We start from the raw sequence: 19,565 nt of genomic DNA, 5'->3' as shown, positions 1-19,565 counted from the left end.
CAGACAAGCATTTCTGGAGGTGTGATACAGAGCCGAGTTCTGCTATCACATATATAGTCTTTAAGCAGTTATGCTCTCCACCCAATGCTTGATACTAGTGGACAGTTCTCAATAGAGCCTTCTGAATTGAGTCACTTTTTGAAGATGTGAGATGGCATGATATGGTCTTCTCTGGAAACACACTCAAAGACCATCACATTGAGAGAACTTAGTCTTTATGACATACAAGAATTTGTGACGACAGTAGGGTTGCTACCTGTTGTTGTTCTGCATGTTCCTGAATATCTTTAAGGTTAATTGTACATTTAATCTTGCTGAGAAGTTTCTTCGTTTTCATAAAGTGATTCTCTTGGGCCTTGCTGATGAGTAGCAAAAGATCCTTGTTCAGCATTTTCTTCGTAGTTATCACTTTAACTTTAATATACATTCTTCTTGCTAAAATCTGCATTACCAGGATCTTGCCACACCTGTTTTTGCATCTTCTCGATGAATTTCATTGTGTCAACAGTCAAAACGTCTGCTATAATCCTTCCTGCTCATAGCATTCAAAGAACACTGTGCTGTAGTTAAGATTTCCAAATGTTTTAATCTGGTGTGAATAATGATGCAGATCTTTCTTTAAATGTTCCAGTGCATTTCACTCAAGTATGGTTTTTAGTTCTCAAACTCATTAACAATACAAAGACACAGCAATCTTTTGAACTTTACTGCTATTAATTACTTTAAATGGTTCTAAAATAAAAAATATCAAACAATTATCAAATTTAGGACAAACACCTTGTATATACTTATCTCTATTTGAACTCAGCAGAGCTGATTCTTTGATCCATAATGTCATCCATTAGACAAATCATCCCTCCTCTCACCTGCTGCAAAGTTAAAAATGTTAAACACAAGGAACACTTACATTTGGTCCTTCTCTTTTTACAGGTTCATTTTGTTTCATGGTTTTTGATGGGGTGACTCGACTATAAAAATAAGAGAATAACATTCAAACATTTTATTCATGAGGCTATATTTAAAAGTTTTTTTTAAAAACTAGATCTATTTATTTAATTTCTGAAATCCATTTGTTTTAATATCACAAATAGTTGTGCATTGCAATTATTTTTTATTTTAGCTTGACTTAAATTCTGAACAAATTCTGAACATTTTAAGTGTACTCATTTTGTAGTTTTTGAATCATTTCCTTGTTAAATGTGCTCTTATAATAGCCAGTCCTGTTATGTCTTGAATATCTACAATTAAAAAACCATCACCCATGAAAATGGGAGAAGTTCCAAATTGAAATTGCACCGGAATTTTAACTACAAAAACATTGCTTTTTTTCTGCAGTATAACTTTTTTCTTAACTAGTTTAAACTTAATACTTAACCCTGTCTTTGTATTTTAATATTGCACTAATATATTTTTATTCATTTTTTAACCAGTTTCAAACAGATTTTTCTAATCGAAATTAATACAAAATAGTGCAACTGCTACAATTGATACAAAATTACATTATTGTATTTAATGTAAGTGAGACCTACCCTTTTTTAAACTTTAGAACCGAGAAAAACTTTATTTAAGTGTGATACTTAATATCTGAATTCTATATCTTTCTGGATAGAAGATGACAGAACTTTAAGTATGACACCTACCATTTCGTGTGATTGATCCATAGATCTTGTCTGGGAGAGTGAAGACTCTTATGTAAACCTATTCTTTTATTCTATGTCATAGTCAACAACCTTTCACGAGCTGGTGATATTAATGAATTCCTAGTTGCAAACCTTTACCACCTAAGGAGAAGCTAGACTCTGCCCAACTTCCATATGTATCCTTTATTTGCCAGGTGCTGTTATAATTTGCGGAACTCACTAGAGACACTGTGTCTGGACTTGATTCCTAATGAACCCTGACTCCCCATTTCCTAAATATTTCTCTCACAAACAGAGAAAATGGCTTCGCTAGCATGCTACCTATGTTCACCTGATTGGTTTAAACCTTTGTTGTAAAGTTGTTTCATAATATACTTAAATTTAATCTTCCATCTTTATTTCCTGCTAAGAGATAATAAATAAAATTAAAATATAAATTTTCAAAAATCCTCTCAAAGACACCCCCACCCCGCCCTCGCTGAAGTACTAAAAAAAACAAAAAAGTTGAAAACGAATAGAAACCTTGCTGAACACAATGTGAAATTGAAACTTTATTGGAAAGAAAGCCTCTTACTTTTAATTACTTGCATACTAAGTATTGTAAAGTTATTGCTTATTTACCTAAACTTGTTTTCCTGCCCTTAATTACTATTTCTTTGCTCTTTTTGAAATCCTTGACTAGGTGTTGTCTAAATATAAGACCTATACTGGCCGTACGTATATGGTTACTTATATATGATACTAAAATCACTGGCACAAATTCTTTTCCAAAGGACTAGTACTTTGCTTCCAAGACAACTGCCTGCATACATTTTGCATGATAAACATTATTCCAAATCCCTGTGTATCCTAATGTATATTAATACTGTATTCTTGTAAATTATATCATCTCTTCTGTTCCAGCTGGACAAATAACCAATTGCTCTTCCCCCAAGCTGCTATAAAATCTCATGCTTTGCACATAGCTTGGAAGAGAGATTTTTAACTTCCGGTCCTTAACTCTAGAAAGCTGACTTTTAAAAATCTATACTAAACATCTATATCTATTGAGAAGACATGGCTTATCTTATATCTTATATCTATATTCTATAACTTAACTATAAGATACTTATTAGCCATATTCTGTACTTGTACTCAAAGTAATCTATATTAAGTAGCAACTCGATATCTCTTTCAATTAGATGCGCCAAAGTACTGATGATTCACATGAAAACACCTGAAGCTCATTTCAAATTGTACCCTAACATTTATACTGTAATTTTTCCAATGTATTAATCCTCAAACTATATTCAATAATTGCTGAACTCAATTCATTAACCTCAAATCTACACCCATATTCATGCATAACCCAACCCATGTTTCCACTCAAAAATGTGTGAATAACCACATCTTCCAATCTTAATCCTATTCTGAGAAGTGTAATTTTAAAACATACTAATTACCTTTCGATTATACTCGATCAATCTTAACTACCCATGCGGGGGCATAGAAATACCAAGGGCGTTTGAAACCAGGCGCGGGGAAAACCCTCTCATTGCTGATGGACCCATAGATCTGGTCAGGTCATCCATCTAGGAGAAGGAAATCTCCGATATTAAACCTGTGTCACTGACTTCATATGTCTTGACATACAAATGGGGGAGGGAAACCTCTTCAGTCCTGGTCAACAACCTTCCTAGAGCTGGTGACAATCAAATCACCGGTTTGCAAACCTAAACTGCTTAAGTAGTAGATAGGGTCTGCCTAAGTCCCACCCCTACACAACAGACATCCCTAGATGTAAGAAATATAACAATGGCATTTGCCATATAAGTGTATTTTTGTGTAAAGCATCAGAATATGCCATCAGAAATCTGCAGAAATTAAAATATATATTGGTATGATTGTTAGATATTCTTTTATAAACCTCTAATGATGAAGATATATATATATATATATATATATATATGTGTGAGAGAGAGAGAGAGAGAGAGAGAGAGAGAGAGAGAGAGAGAGAGAGAGAGAGAGAGAGAGAGAGACCCCTGTGCATGAGAATTAAGTCATTTTGGTACTCATTCCTCAAACTTGGAAGATGATAGGGCAAATAGAAAAAAAATTGATGTGGCATATTCACAAGTTATGTATTCTTTCACCCAGATGAATTATTATTTACAGAATAGACCATAAAAAACCTTCAATAAACATGTCTCATCCAAGTTGGCAATGAACAGTCTCAGATACTTTCTGTATGCTAACACTAGTGAAACCCAACTCACCTATTTCAAACATGCCCTCTATCCTATCATGTTCAACTAATCAAAATTCCTTATTTATGTAAAATAAAATCAGCAAATTAAAGTAATTATAATGAAATTATTTAATAATCAAATAAATTCTATCCTTAACTAATAAAAAGTGATTCTTACCCAGAAGCATGAAGAGGAGGCCGGCCTTTCTTCTGTAAATAAGAAATAAGAAAATTTATATATAGATCAGAAATGCAATAAGCGCTTTATGAAGAATTTATCTTGCAATATTTTGACAAAATTTACATTAATAGGAACCAGTTAATAGTCAATATGAAAGTGGATCAATCAGTCTATACATTGATAAAAGGTTAATTGCTTAATTTGGATGTGAAACTTTCACTGGTGACATGAATAAATTGAAATATATTAAATTTGTATCATCATTTCTAAAGTAATACATGAAAAGGGAAAACAAAAGCAGAGATAATTTTTCAATTTGCCTATAATTGGCATTATAATTGAGTAGTTTTTGTCACTTCATTGGTTACTTATAGGCCCCAAACTACTTGTCAAAAAATTTTTTTTATACTTATTCATCCCAAAGAAGGCATATAGCCACTTGGACATAAAGGGCTGCTATTAGGACCATATTTACAAGGGCACGATGTTGGGAGTTGAGAAGTGAGGTGTCTGTTGGCATTATATTTAAATTTCAACATGTTAGTACAATCAGGAAAGTGGAAACAGGGAGAGAATTCCAAAGTGCGGCAATTTGAGTGGAAAGCTTTCCATCATGTAGGGACCTTAACACTGATGAGATGGGAATTTGTTAATTGTCGAGTTAGTTGGATGTATTTAGGTTGAAGTGGCATAAGTGATACAAGTTTTTTAAAGCACATTCCATTAAAATACTTGTAAAACAGATATGCAACATTGTGGCAATGAGACAGCGGTTGGAGCTTGGTTGATAGTATGAAACCTATAAGATTAAAAATTCTCTTTTGGGCCTATTTAAGATCAGTTGTATCGAATTTAGTATCAAGAATTTATGTGATGTCATGTGTGTCATGAAGGAGATATAGCTATTACTTAAAAAACAAATATTTGTAGGTTCCAAATTATTGATTAGAATTACACCAAATTAGGTACGGAAAATGCCTGGAGTGTCAGATGCAATCAAATTAAGAATATTAATTATGATGTTTTGATAAAGTTTCATTTGCCCTCAACAATATTGATTGGGATGCTTTTCAGGTCTAATCTATATATATATAAAAGGCAAATCGGGTGCACATGTTTTTATATGTCCAAGAAAGTCTTTTTTTGTCGGGGTTTTCGGTGGGGGGGGGGGCGTGTTACTTTGTCTTAGAACTGTTTATATACCCCCTAGATCATAATATGTATGTATTGGGAAGGGATGTCGTGTCTAGATTTATTTTGATCAACTTTTATAAAATTTGCGCTATTTCGCGGTGCCGCGTGTTTGTTCAGCTTTTTAGTATAAATAAAGTGAAATTAATCGAAGCGAAGGCAGTTCCTTGGCTTACCCACCGGGGACGTCCAGAAAGCAAATCAGCTTTGACCAATGCGGTGAAAACCGTCATTATCAGACAATTGCTATTCATTTGGACTGGTTTTCCCCCACCATCTTGGGGAAACAAAACAAAACAAAAAAACTGCCTCGCAGCCAAATTTAAGTATGAGATTTCATTCCTCGATGGCATGATGTTTGACCTCATTAAATTTACGCACCTGCCAGTTAACTCCTTAATGGTTTAATGACAAACATTATCAATGTCGTTGCTCCCATAGTGTCGAGGTAAATCATCACGCTTTTTTTCCGCCTTCGTCTCAAGGATTCAGGTTCGAGCCTACCAACCTACCAAAACTTTTTCTTTTTATACTTCCAAATGCCGGGCTCCCCCGCTAAGAAGTTTTAACATCGTTTGTTTTTTTTTTTTCTCAGATTGTTCGCTGTTTTTTTTTTTTTTTTTTTTTTTTTTTTTTCCCAGATTGTTTTTTAAGAAGTTTTAACATTGTTTTTTTTATATTTAAACAGGGTTATTACTTCGCTTTATTTGGATTTATCCCCCCCCCCACACACACCTCTAAACATCCGGCCAACATAAATACTAACTGTAATAATATTAGATTTAAGCTCATTATGAGAAAGATATAATATTAAGTACAGGCCTATTATAAATCAGTTTAGTTGAAAATTGAAGTCTCCTGGCTGGAAAGGTTGCCTCAAATATGACAATCCATTATCTCAAGAGGATTGATGTTGGAAACGTGGTTGATGATAAAAAGCCTGAGGATGTTTTGGAGACACCAGTGATTCAATACGATGTAGTACAATTATACAAATATATTTTGATGTTGATGGCAACCTTCTGTCTAATAAGAAAATGGCATTCTGAATATAGTCTGGTGCACTGCAGCATCTGCTGCAACTATACAGTTTAAAGCTGAAATTGGCCTTCCAGATGCAGGCCTGGGCAGGTGATAAGGAGACCTAGATTTGCACAGTTACCAGAATCAAGCCAATACGGTCAGAGTCAATGCAGTTGCAGGAATTGCTGGAAAAGTGTTGCAGTGCTTCACCATTTGCCTCTTGCGACTCCAAACAAGATTTTTTGTTAAGATTTACTCCCTTAGTCTTTGCCTTTCCCAAGGCATCCATAAGGCAAATATATATTCAGCAGTTAATTGCGAATCTGATTTTCTACCTCGACCATAGATAGTTTTGCAAGCAGCAGACTACAGAATGTGTCTCATTGATTCTTACAAATATTTTGTCCTTCCCTTGTGTCATTGCTGTAAACTTGGTACCAAGATATTTAGATTCATCATCAACTATATATCTGGTCTAATGGAAGAATGTTGACCAAGAGTATCTCTATAAAGGGTTTATTCCCATGCCAACCTGTGATGCCAACCTGTGATGCTAACCTGTGATGCAGCAACACTATCAAGCAAATTTTAAACATCTGTGTAGGTTTCACCTGATATTACTACATCTATATATAAAGTTAACAGTTTGGTTCTAGTTGCATATTTGTTGGAAAGTTCACTATACCCTGCTTTATTATTTATTATCCAGTAAATAACATATGGATATTCAAAACAATGAAAACAAAAAGTGCAGCAAGATTTAGGCAAGGAAAAGCAGCATTTCTTGGCGAGAGAGATGAGTGTCAGAATTGAGACTATGAAGAAAGCGCTAAACAAGGTTTTCTGTTACTCCTTATATTGATGCAAGAGCCAACTACTTACAAAAGCCAAGAAACCCAACAAGTTCAAATATCCGATCTAGCCTTTATGAAGATGGTCTTCGGGTGTGTTTCCAGTGAAAACCATGTCATACTACTCTCCGAAAATGGACTCAGATTCAAATTAAATGGCTATACTCAGTTGCTGTTCACTATTGTCAAATGCTACATGGAGTGGGTGGTTGCAAGAAGATCATATATATGAGAGTAGTACTCAGCTCTATGTCTCACCTCCAGAAAAACTCAGAATTGGCCATCTGAGAATTTTAAGACTTTAGCAGTTATAACTTCAGCCCCTCCTACCATCTAACTTACATGATTGCAACCCTATGGATTATTATGTGAAAAGGTGTTGTTGAGAAAGAAACCAAATGTATGCCCTTTTTCTTTCTTTTACTTGGAAGTCACCACTTATCAAGGCCCGGAAGCCACTCGGGGATAAGGGTCATTGCGTGTACAGTAATCAATGGAATAGTATCGTAGTAATCGTTAGTATTGGAGATTTGATAAAGTATCTTACTTAAGGGGGCGGTTCATCAGGAATTTGTTTATGTTGGACTTGAAGACATCTAAGTTGTAGTCAGGTGGGAAACAGACAGACGGAAAAGGCGTGCACTTCTAAGAAAGAAGCTTTGTTCATGGAATCTACATTTTGGTTTTGGCACAGTTAAAGAGTGGGGAAATTTATTGACAGTGGTTTCAGCTAGACGAGTGTTTATCGTGAAAAATCGGCAGGGGGGGCAGGGATTGGAGCTCAGACGAGCACTTGCCATGGAAGTAATGATAAAACAAGAGAAAGAGGTTGCAGGGAAGAGAAAAGAGCATCCCCCACTAAGACATTTGTCATCAATTGAAATGAATGGCTCTCGTCTTCAGGAGGCCTCAAGTTTTGACAAGCTTCTGGGCTTGACCATTACTCCTGATCTTAAATGGAACATGTATATCAAATCTGTTGCCAAGGCAGCTGGAAAAATGGTGAGATCTTTCTATCGATCCAGTAGATATCTCACTGCTGATGCTATTCTCTATCTATATAAGAGCCAGGTACGTCCAAGGATGGAATACTGTTGCCACATCTGGGCAGGAGCTGCTAGAAAGGACTTGTCCTGCCTTGATAGAGTTCAAAATAGACTTCGTAGCCTCGTAGGAGATGTCCTTTTCTCCTCCTTGCAACCTCTATCTCACAGAAGAGATGTTGCGAGTTTGTCTCTGATGTATCGTTATTTTCATGGAAAGTGTTCAACTGAGCTTCAATCTATGGTCCCCCCTCGCCAAACTTTCACAAGAAACACTCGTCTAGCTGTAAACACTATCAATAATTTCCCCCACTCTTTATCTGTGCCTAAACCTAAACGTAGATTCCATGAACAAAGCTTCTTTCTTAGAACTGCACGCCTGTGGAATTGTCTTCCATTTTCCTGCTTTCCAGCTGACTACAATATGGTTGTGTTCAAGTCTAAAGTAAATAAGTTCTTGATGAGCCGTTCCATATAAGTTATTAAATTTACCAAATTTTCATTACTAATGATTACTATATTGACCAATTTCTACTGTACACTCTTTAACCCTTATCCTTGAGTGGCCTCTGGGCCTTGATAATGTGGTGATTCCTTTGTAAAAAAAAAAAAAAAGACACGAAGTCTATTTTGTACTCTGTCAAGGCAGGATAGGCTGTTTTTAGCAGCTCCAGCCCAAATGTAGCAGCAGTACTCCATCCTTGGACATACTTGGCTTTTATACAGATAGAGAATTGCATCAGCAGTGAGATATCTTCTGGAGCGGTAGAAGGATCCCACCATTTTTCCAGCGACCTTGGCAATAGACTTGATGTACGTGTTCCATTTCAGGTCAGGAGTAAAGGTCAATTCCAGAAGCTTATCAAAACATGGAGCCTCCCTAAGACGAGAGCCATCCATTTCAACTGATGCCAGGTGGGGATCAGAGCATTTATGATGTAAAGATAGGAGCTTGGCTTTAGATGCATTAAAAATAACCAGTCACCTCTTCCCCCACTGTACCGTGCACTCAAGATCAGAGGAGAGAGAATCAGAGAAAAATTTGTCATTTACGGTCTCAGATGTGTTGTCATAGATAGTCGTGTTATCAGCATAGATGTCAACGAATGATTTAAGTATGTGTTTTGGGAGATCATTGATGTAGATCAGGAAGAGAGTTGGGTTCAGGATGGACGCCTGAGGGACTCTGATTTCTGCCCATCAACCACTACTCTTATGAGCCTAATATCAAATTGGTGTTCAGATGTTTCTCGAAATATGCAGTGAAGACTATTATATCTCCCAGATTTTGATCCTGACTATAGGCGAAGGTTTAGTGTGACTTTAAGTCAGCTATAAAGATCTTCTAAGAGATGCACTTTGAATTTGAAGAGTACATCAATTATTGGCCAACATATGTTTTCTTTCCTTTACAAAATGTGTAAAATTTGCCTTGTACATACTAAAGTTGAAAAGGATGAGCAGAAGAATGCACTTTTAATGAATACTGGACGGGACACACCTAAAATCAGACTTCTCATCATAACATCGGATCTTGATTCTGAGAGGATTTGATTAAGTTGAGTAACTTTGTGAGAAATCTGTCATGTCCCATAGACATTCTGTGATCATCAGAATTAAATGCAGCTGCAAAAGCAACAAATCAAACTAGCATTTCTTCAAGAACTAATGAAGCAAAAAAGCATTGCTTCTAGATTTAAAGTGAATATTTGATCAGCTTAATCTTTCCACTGATGGAAATCACATTAGTTAAACCTAGTGTATTTGTCAAACACCTGCTGTAAATGTTGGAGAATAATGGCAAAAATTTTCAATGCAACATCTATTAGACTAATTGCTTTATAGTCACTGTAGACTTGCTTATCGCCTTTTAATAAAAACAAGGAAAACCTAACCTGATTTATAGAGTAATTGCGCTAGCTGAAGATGGCATAAATGGAGGAAGGATTAACTGGAAACTTAGCTCATGTTGATCAAAACTGACTTGGAATTTGTAGATGGCCTTTGTATCTTCGGTATTCAATGACACAACCATGGCTGGTTGTGACAAGGATTCAGTGATGAACAAACGTAGATGGGCTGCCTTGAATCGTAATGCTGCAAATTCACTTGGTGTCAACTCATTTTGCTCTCATAGATCCAGGCCGACAAATAATAAAATCCATAGCATTTAGAAATGCGGAAACATTTATATTTCTTTATTTTAATATGAAAATAAATTTAAAATATAAAACTCACTCGTCTTTTTTGTACTGGAAAATTGGTATCTAAATCTGTTTCTGACATTCGTCTTTTCCGATTACCACCCTGAAACAATGGGAATAAGAAAAATGACAATTTGTATCATGTATATATTCATATCAGAGAAAAATATTTATTTCCCCTTTTTTTTTAAGAAAATATCATTAATATCATGACCAAGGAGATGTCTCTTTAAATTGAGAAAAAATTGAAAATATCTGAAGGTGAATTGTCAAAAAAAAAAAAAAAAAAAAAAAATTACTGCAAAGATTAATTGTTTTGAAAAATAACACGTTTAATATCAATCTATTTTTTAAGCTTTTCAAGTTTGGTTTGATGTAAAACAAATCAATTTCAATAATGAGACATTTTGAAGTTGGTTTATATTTTTATATTTATTCAATTAGCTTCAATTACATTGACTCACAAATATGAAGGTGAGGAAAATGCTTGTCCCCCAGGTTAAAATAATTATTTATTATGCAAGAATTTATTCAAAAACAATAACTATTCTTCAAAATGAAAACTAGTATTGTCTACAATCTTCTGCGAAGAACATGCAAGTTTAGGGATTTGCTTAAAGAATCAATCCTTTGGTTTGATTGGAAAAATTCTTGACAGTCTTCTTTAGTTTTATCGAAAGACTCAAATCATTGATCCGTCATAAAATGGTACATCATTGGAATTGACTCTAGTCTGATGGAACAACATTTATACTATAAGCTGGATGTGGTAGAACTTTCACACTATCTCATTCTTCAATATTGTTGCTGGTCTTTCTGGCAGTATGTGACTTTGCATGAAGGGTTACACATTTGAGTCTTTCGACAAAGTTTAAAACACTGGTCAAGGATTTTCCAGTTTAAAGCTAAAGAATTAGTAATTTGACCAAACTCAAAAGCTGAAAGTCATGGACAATCACAATCTTCATTTTAAAGAATAATTATTGCTTTTTAATAAATTTTCATATAATAACCCATTGTTTTTAACATGACATACAAACTTTTTCTTCTGGACAGTATGGGGAGATGTGTGCAGAAGAGTAGACTTTGATGATATACCCATACTGAATGAATAGATGAGAGTTCTTAGGTTAGACAATATAGAACAGTTGAGGTAGCAGGGTCACTTCACAGGGGAAGGATAACAGGAAAACATGGGAGGAAGAGATATAAATGGATTTGAAAAAAAAAAAAAAAAAAAAAAACGGGATAACTAAAGACTTTTTCAGAGACAGGTTAATTTGGAAGTAAATTTCTTAACGCTGTCCGACGCATGCCAGAATGTAAAACAGACATAAAAGCAAATATGATGATGATAGATCTTTTGGTACTTGTGCAGATTTAAATGTCTGCTCGGCTTTGCCCAGAACATGACGTAAACCGCTGGACTATGTAAGGTATTGATGATGATCAAATCTTAACAATGGTACGAAACAGAAAAATGAAAATTGTAAAAAACAAAAACAAAACGAGCTACTGGAATTTTATTTTAATATTTTCAGAGGGGATTTACTAACATTATTTTTTTTGTATTTTTGTTTTAATTTTTGATAAATAATGTTTAGCAAAGAAAAGGGTTTTTTTCAAAACAAATTATGTATCTTTCTTTATTTTTGAGATTTTTTGTTCTAAATTTTTCTTTTCAAAGAAATTTGTAAGAAAAGGTTATTTTTTTTTCTTTTTTGTCAAAGAAAATTTTGAAATATTCGAAAATCATCTGGTTATTGCTCAACGTCTTACGTCAGATTACAAGCAAACTCGAGCAGTTCATGTCATGTTTCAGGTAAAGCCAAGTGGACGTTTAGATACATCTAGTTCAAAATCTGCACAAGTATCAAATTTTTTACTTAAATAATAAATTGTTCATCGTAGATCCACACAAGAAAAACTAAAAACAAAACAAAGGCATAAATATTTATAAAAACTAAATATAAGCAACAAATGTGATGTAAAAATGGAAAAGAAATAGTAATAATATATTCCAGTTAATGAGCTGAACAACCACTTTAGTAATTTGCAATGTCTCCCAATTTCTCTAAAACCTAGCTTAAAATAAACTGATCTAAAACTTTATTTCATTAAAATTTTCTATTTTCTATCATTTCATCAGTTCCAATTTGTAGAATTATCGTGCAGCAAAATCATTGTTCAAATCAACGAGAGAATAATTTTTGAACCAAGTTAATATAAGTTAGGTTTACACGGCCATAGAGAAAGAGAGACCTGCTTCTTTGTATCAGTTACCTTAAAAGTGCAGCACAAAATATTCTTCTTGGTCTTTTGTCTATGATTAATGTGTAGTATCTGTACAATGGAAAATTGAAAGTGATTACTTTCAGAACAAATAAGTAAGGATCATCCTCGATGGGGGTAAATTAATAATTGTACTGTTATTCGTTATATCATACCATAAAAAAGGTTTTATTATATTTTAAACTAGCTGACCTATCCTAGCATTGCCCTGAAAAAATTATACACATATTTGCAGCAACAGATTTTAGAGGCAAATAGCCAGCACATGCATATTTACACACACTTATTGGAAAAGGTACTTCTAAAAATGCAGGTACATATGCATTAAAGAGTATACATGTAATGTTTGTTACTGAGAAGTTATATTTGGAATGTAATTGACCCATTAACTGATTGATATCTGAAAAAAAATCCTTTAAAACAGGTAATTCTAACAATGTCTATTTACAGAGAACTAACAACAGTTTTGCCTGATCAATACTTTCTTTTGTGATGAACGAAGGTTATGAAGAAAACCAACTTACTCGTTTGCCACTCGTACTTCCCGAATCTGAAACATTATCAGCAATATCACGCAAGGGAGTTGCACTTCGTTTTTCTGCTATATACATCTTCTTTGCCTGAAAGTAAAAATTTTTTTAATAAAAAAAATATCTTTGAACTTTTTACATAAGAGTTATGGTTCTTTTATCCAACAATGGCACCTGAGAAAATTATTGTTTTTGTTTGGCTGAGGAGTAAAACTGAATCATGTCAAAAGTGTTGTAAACACAAGACAACAATTTAAAAAGATTAAGACCTTGCTAACCTATTTATTATTAGACTGTCCAATAGAAAGGAATTTCTGTCTGGAATTGAAGTTTAAAGACGAAAATCAAGTATTATTGCTCATTTGTTCTTCTAAACTGAAGAAAAAGTAATTATCTCAAATACTCAAGTCATATCTTATTTAGTTACTTGCAAGAAATTTTTTACATTTTTGAAATGATAATTCAAGGAAGGAATATATATGCCATTAAAAACAAATTAGTTTGCAATAAAACTGATAGAACATCTTATTAAAAATTGCAATTTAAATAACATTAATACTTATGATCTTTTTTAAACTCTTGAATTTATAGTTAATTAGAAGTTTAAGACCCATAAGTATACAATGTTTTTTGACAAAGTTATATATTTTTAAATAGGCCTTTTACAAAAGTAAATTAATTTTATTAAGGTGCTGGTTGATCATTAAATTAATTAAAATAAAATGAGTTGTTTAAAATAGGTTATAATTTTAAATAGTCACATAAATCTGCACAGAAGTTTTTTTTTGTAATAGAATGTTGGTATGAAAATATATATTTTTTTGTAATAGAATGTTGGTATGAAAATATATATTTTTTTGTAATAGAATGTTGGTATGAAAATATATATTTTTTTGTAATAGAATGTTGGTATGCACGTTGGTATGAAATAGATTATGTGAAAATTAAATTATTATGGTATTGTTTGGTCATTAACTTATTAATTGAACAAAATTGTATCAATTAAAACCAATTTTAAACACTTATGTTTAAATATAAACTTCCAAAAATATCTGATCTTATAATTTTATTATAGAGATAAGAAGCTAAGAGCTCTATTGTGTCCACCATTTTTTTTACCAAATTTTTATTATTATTATTATTATTATTATTATTATTATTATTATTATTCACATTTTGTGTCTGGCTGTTGGTATTGCCAATTTTATACTGATAGGCCAATCATAACAAATGAACATATGAAATAAGCATCTTCTTCGAACACTTTCCCAAGATTCTGGTGGTTCCCAACAAGGCAGTCTTTTGAAGTACTCCAACATTGCAGTGGATCCCAATTTTCTCAATCCACTTTTGTTACATTCCCCAGGGCTCCCATCACAATAGGTACAACTTCTACATTCTCTAACATCCACAATCTTTTTATCTCCCTTTTCAAGTCTTGGTATTTTTTCACCTTCTTTTCTTTTTCACCCACAGCTTTTTTTCCCCACCTTCTCCTTTTCTTTTTCCTCCATCAGCTGGAACTGCTATATCAATGATTATTTCTTTGTGTTCCTTTTTACCAACAAAATCAAATCTGGTCTCAGTGCTTCAATCACATCATCACATTAGATATTCATATTCCACAATAATTTCACATTATCACTCTCCACCATCTCTTATGCTTATACCACTTTTCACTGCATTCTAACCCTCTTTTCTTGCATATATCCCAATGGATCTTTCTCGCAATATTGTCAGGTCATCTTTGTTATTCTTTTTGAGCTAACTTCTCACAACTACTGACATTCTCACCTTTCTGTCCACACAGTCGACATAGGGGACTTTCAGCCGTTTTATCAATGTGTTACTACAAATAATTTGTACTGAGCACTTGCTCCTGCATGGCACATCTTAGGGCTTCTGTTTCAACCTTCAAGTCACATTTTGACAACCATCGTCAGGTTTTTCCCTTGCCATTGCCTCTAGTAGATCTCTACTGAACTGGCCATGTATTTTCTTAATTCATTTGTCTTTTATTTTTTATTCATTTATTGCCTTAAATTCCTTGCTTCTTACTAGTTTATTCTCTTGCAATTTTTCAAATTTTGCCATGCTTTCCCTTAGAGTTGGAGACCTAAACTTTCAGACTATTTCTTCTTTTACACATCGTTCTACACCTATCAGTCCTCGTCCTCCCTCTTTTCTTTTCACATATAACCTATCAACATCACTCTTTAGATGAAGAGCTCCATTCATTATCATCATTTTCTGTGTGTTCTTGCCCATATCTTTCAGCTCATTTTCTTTTCCTTGAATAATACCCGCCCCATATCGAAATATAGCTAATGCTCATGTGTTTACTGTGGATATTTTGTTTCTCCCATTCAATCTTGACCCAAGAACCAACCATTGTCTTCTCTTGTATTCTTTTCATTTTCCTTCATTTTAGCTCCTTTTATCTAATTCCATGCTTCCTAAATAGGTGTATCCTTCTTCTCCAACCTCATTTCTTCATTCAAAATTTTTATTCCTTTACTTTCAACAATTTTCCCCCTTTTCAATTTCAAGGCACTACACTTCCTCATGGCCAATCCCATACATATGCCATTACTGAACATTTGAACAGTTCTTACAAGCATATTTAGTTGGTATTTGTTCTTTGCATACAACTCTATATCATCCATAAATAAGAAATAGTTTACCCGGTTCTCCTTTCCCCACACAGAACATGCATTTACCTTTCATGATATGAACGACAAGGGTACCATACTCAAAACAAACAACAAAGGTGGCTAGCTGTCTCCCTGAAAAATCCCATTCTTCACATGGACTTCCCAAGATCTTCTCCATTTGATGTTAATGACACTATCCATGACATCCCATTTGTGGATCTTCTCTTATAACCCTGAAGTATTATCCTATCAATAAGCAACTTCTCCTTGAACCCTCTACTACCTCGTCTACATCCCTTTTGTTCCTCCGGTAAGATCTCTTGTTGTACCAGGTATTTGTAATTCTCATCTACCAAATTTTTTTATTAATTTTTTCATTTTTTTTAAATATCCTGTACCTCTATAAGGCCACCATTCGCCTATGTATGGAGTATTGTTGTCACATTTGGGCTGGCGCATCTGCTACTAGTCTCTCGCTCCTAGACAAGGTTAAAAAAAGAGTCGCCAATCTGATAGGCCCTGAACTGGCATCTAAGCTTCAGCCTCTGTCCCATCGACGAAACGTTGCATCCCTCTGCCTGTTCTACAAGTATTTTAATGGTGAATGCTCTGACGAACTGCAGACACATGCCCCCATGACGTAGATACCATCGACAAACCCGACAGGCAGCTAAATCCCACCCCCACAGAGTAGAGATCCCTAGATGTAAAAGATCTTTCTAATCCAGTAGTTTCTTCCCCAGAACCGCTAGACTCTGGAATTCCATTCCAAGTTCCTGCTTCCCCAACTGTACTGACATGCAGAAGTTCAAGTGCAACCCAAATCCCAACATAGTGCCCCAGTAGTTGCTGCCCCTGATAGTAGCCCCCTACACCAAAGTGGCAATGCGCCTTGTTTGGGGTGAAAATGTAATTAAAAAAAAATAGAACTTTTGTAAAAGTTAAATTGATTTTATTAAGATATTGTTGGGTCATTAAATTATTTCTAAGGGGATAAGTAAACTGAATTATAATATGTTGTGAGGTTATTAAAAAGTTACTAATTATTTAAATACAAAGAACATAAATATTCTGTTAGTTCTCAAGTATTTTAATAAATAAAAGATATGAAAATTCAGACTGCTTGAAATATATCATATGCTGATATAAAATATTAAAAAAAAAAATTGTGAAAATTATGGCATTATCAATTAGTTATTAAATTATAAATGGAATAAAAAAGTTTTTAATTAAAATTAATTTTAAACACTTATGTCTAACATGAGCTATGACATACAGATGATATCTGATCTGAGAATTTTATTATATAGAAAATTGCTAACCTGAATCTATATTTACTTTTTATTACATTACGAATATTTATGAATTAGTTTTAGTTTTATCCAACACTTTAATAAAAGAGACAAATTATTTGTCATTTTGTTCGTGAGAATGAGAATAGGTGTACAAGATGTAAAAAGGGTCACAGTTTTTCTATGTGTGTAACTTGTTTACAAACCTCTTCTAGGATCTTTTGACAAACAGATTGCATATGTTCATCACTCACAGCATTTGATCCATTGTTGAAACGTATATTTTCTATTCCAGGCTTGAAAAATTTCTGAAAAATAAAAGCATGAATGACAGCAAAAAATTAACAGCAAAGAATTAACAGCAAAGAATTAACAGCAAAGATAAGGCAAAGAGATTAAAAAAAGCTTAGATAAAACTTAATATTGAATGCAGAAAATTGAAAACAAAAATATTGATTTTGCATGTATGTGCACATGGAAATCTAAAAGATACTCAGGGTGGTTGTTGGAGAGATAGTTATAAACTGTCATAGTTCCAATGAATCCAAGCCCAAGGAAGCAAAGTATTCAGAGTATGACAGATATCTGGAGAGCATTCGTTTCATTGTACATCTTTGAACAGTTTCCACATAATTTATGTTCCAAGTAAAATAGGATATACTCGTGATCTTAAGCAGAGTTCAGTTTTGATTGTCCAAATTACTCAGCACTCCTTCCCTAATACAAATCTGTTAATAAAGTCATCGATACATAATATGTCATCTTTCCAAAAAGTCTATTCTTAGGCGATCACTTCTATAGCATCAAAGAAACAATGCTTGATTGTTAGGCAGGGAACTAAATAAAAATCATATAGCATTTAATCAGATGCACCCGTTTGAGGGTTCCACTTGGTTATTCAAATCTCTTATTCAGAGATAGTTTTGATTTATCTGTTTTATGACAAACCTCTTAGTATTATTTAATGCTGAAATACAATACCTATTGTAAATGATTGATTGAACAAAAGTTGTTATTATATCCAGAGCTGGGAGGAAACTGTGGTCCATACTTTTCCCAATTTTATTAATACATAATTCGAACTTAACATAGGTAATTTCAATGAATGAGATATCCTTTATGCTAATCACATCCTTACACATATATGTCGGATTTAATATATGAAATGATGATCCCATCAGACAAAATGTGACCATTCATTGTTGAAAGTACATGTGTGTGTTGTATAGGTATATGTATGTAGACTTTTGCATTTTGAAATGTGTTCTTGGTAGCAATAGACAAAGAAAAACAGATTAAATGTGAGAGAATCTGCTTACCTTAATGTATTCCTGGATGACTTTATCGATTTCCTTGTTAATGAATTTTTGCAGATTTTGCCGAATGAGATCTAAAGACTTTGTTGTACTCGTAATGCAAGCAACTCTGTAAAAGAACAAAAAAAACAAAAAAAAATAAAAAAAATCATGAAGATTGTTTTAGTAAATTAGCAATTAATATGAAATTGAATTTTTGTAATTCAAGTATCAGGATTAACAGATCATGGCACAATCATTACATTGATGCCATTACAGATCAGAAGTGTTTATTCAGCTTGAAAATGACAACTCAAACTGATATGGATCAAGTGTCTAATAAAGATAAACCAACAAAAGGATAGATGTGAAATTTACTTCCCTTCTTCGATTTCAAGAGTAAATGGATGCCATCTGAAAGGATAACTAGTTTACAATAAAGCAACGGCTGAGCAATCTTCAACTTGATCCTGCATTGCTCATCTTCAATGCTAAAGAAAAATCCAAGACAATGGGAAACAATGCCGCCATGTGTTATTTCATAGTTTTCAATCTCATAGACAAGTTGTTTTATAAAGAATTGAGAAACTAATCGCTCCTACTACTTTACTCATAGCCAAAGCATGAAGAGATTAATTCATACCTTTCCTAAGCAGATCAAAGAAAAATAAGCTTTACAACCGTTTAAACTTCTAAACTTATTGCACATATAATATTCTCAATTATTCACTTTGGTGATTCAACAAAAATTGGTGTTTCAACATAATATAGCCATAAGATATGATTGTAGTCTGGCATCAAGAGTAAAAATCCTTCCAATTAATATATGCAAATATATCTCCCATAATTCTGCTTTACTCATGATGTAATAAAAAAGCTTGTTTTATAAATACCACATCTCAATTGTTGTTAGTTTTAATTAAGCCTTTTTTCAATTGCAAAAAATATTTACTTTTTTATCGAAAGATTGAATCTCTTCCAATTTCTAAACATTTTAAAATACTATCCCTTCACAATGAAGGTTCGCTGATGTCATAATCCTTTCTACTCTTCTTTCTTCAAACTTCTAGTCTTTAGAAATTCCATTCCTGCTTCCTGTTTCCCTGATTATATCAATATGGATTAATTTAAATGTAATAAAT

General features: G+C 33.5%; 1 protein-coding gene across 2 annotated transcripts in view; it reads right to left on the bottom strand.

Moving 5' to 3' along the window:
• The window catches only part of LOC145274123 (uncharacterized), a 194,949-nt gene that overhangs the window by 44,794 nt on the left and 130,590 nt on the right, over window positions 1-19,565 (bottom strand). The window contains exons 4-10 of one of the 2 annotated variants that reach the window (XM_080127326.1): window positions 18,448-18,553; window positions 17,335-17,436; window positions 13,177-13,272; window positions 12,644-12,703; window positions 10,395-10,463; window positions 4,046-4,077; window positions 908-968 (exon numbers count right to left, since the gene is read on the bottom strand). In XM_080127326.1, the coding sequence (XP_079983452.1) occupies window positions 908-968; window positions 4,046-4,077; window positions 10,395-10,463; window positions 12,644-12,703; window positions 13,177-13,272; window positions 17,335-17,436; window positions 18,448-18,553 (526 nt within the window). The remainder of the gene's footprint in view (window positions 1-907; window positions 969-4,045; window positions 4,078-10,394; window positions 10,464-12,643; window positions 12,704-13,176; window positions 13,273-17,334; window positions 17,437-18,447; window positions 18,554-19,565) is intronic. The other variant, XM_080127374.1, reaches the window with a different exon arrangement.

The sequence above is a fragment of the Euprymna scolopes genome, chromosome 1 (assembly GCF_053919585.1).
Source record: "Euprymna scolopes isolate OS-2025 chromosome 1, ASM5391958v1, whole genome shotgun sequence".
Lineage (NCBI taxonomy): Eukaryota > Metazoa > Mollusca > Cephalopoda > Sepiida > Sepiolidae > Euprymna > Euprymna scolopes.
Note: the sequence above shows the minus strand (reverse complement) of the source record. Positions and strands in the feature narration are given on the sequence as shown.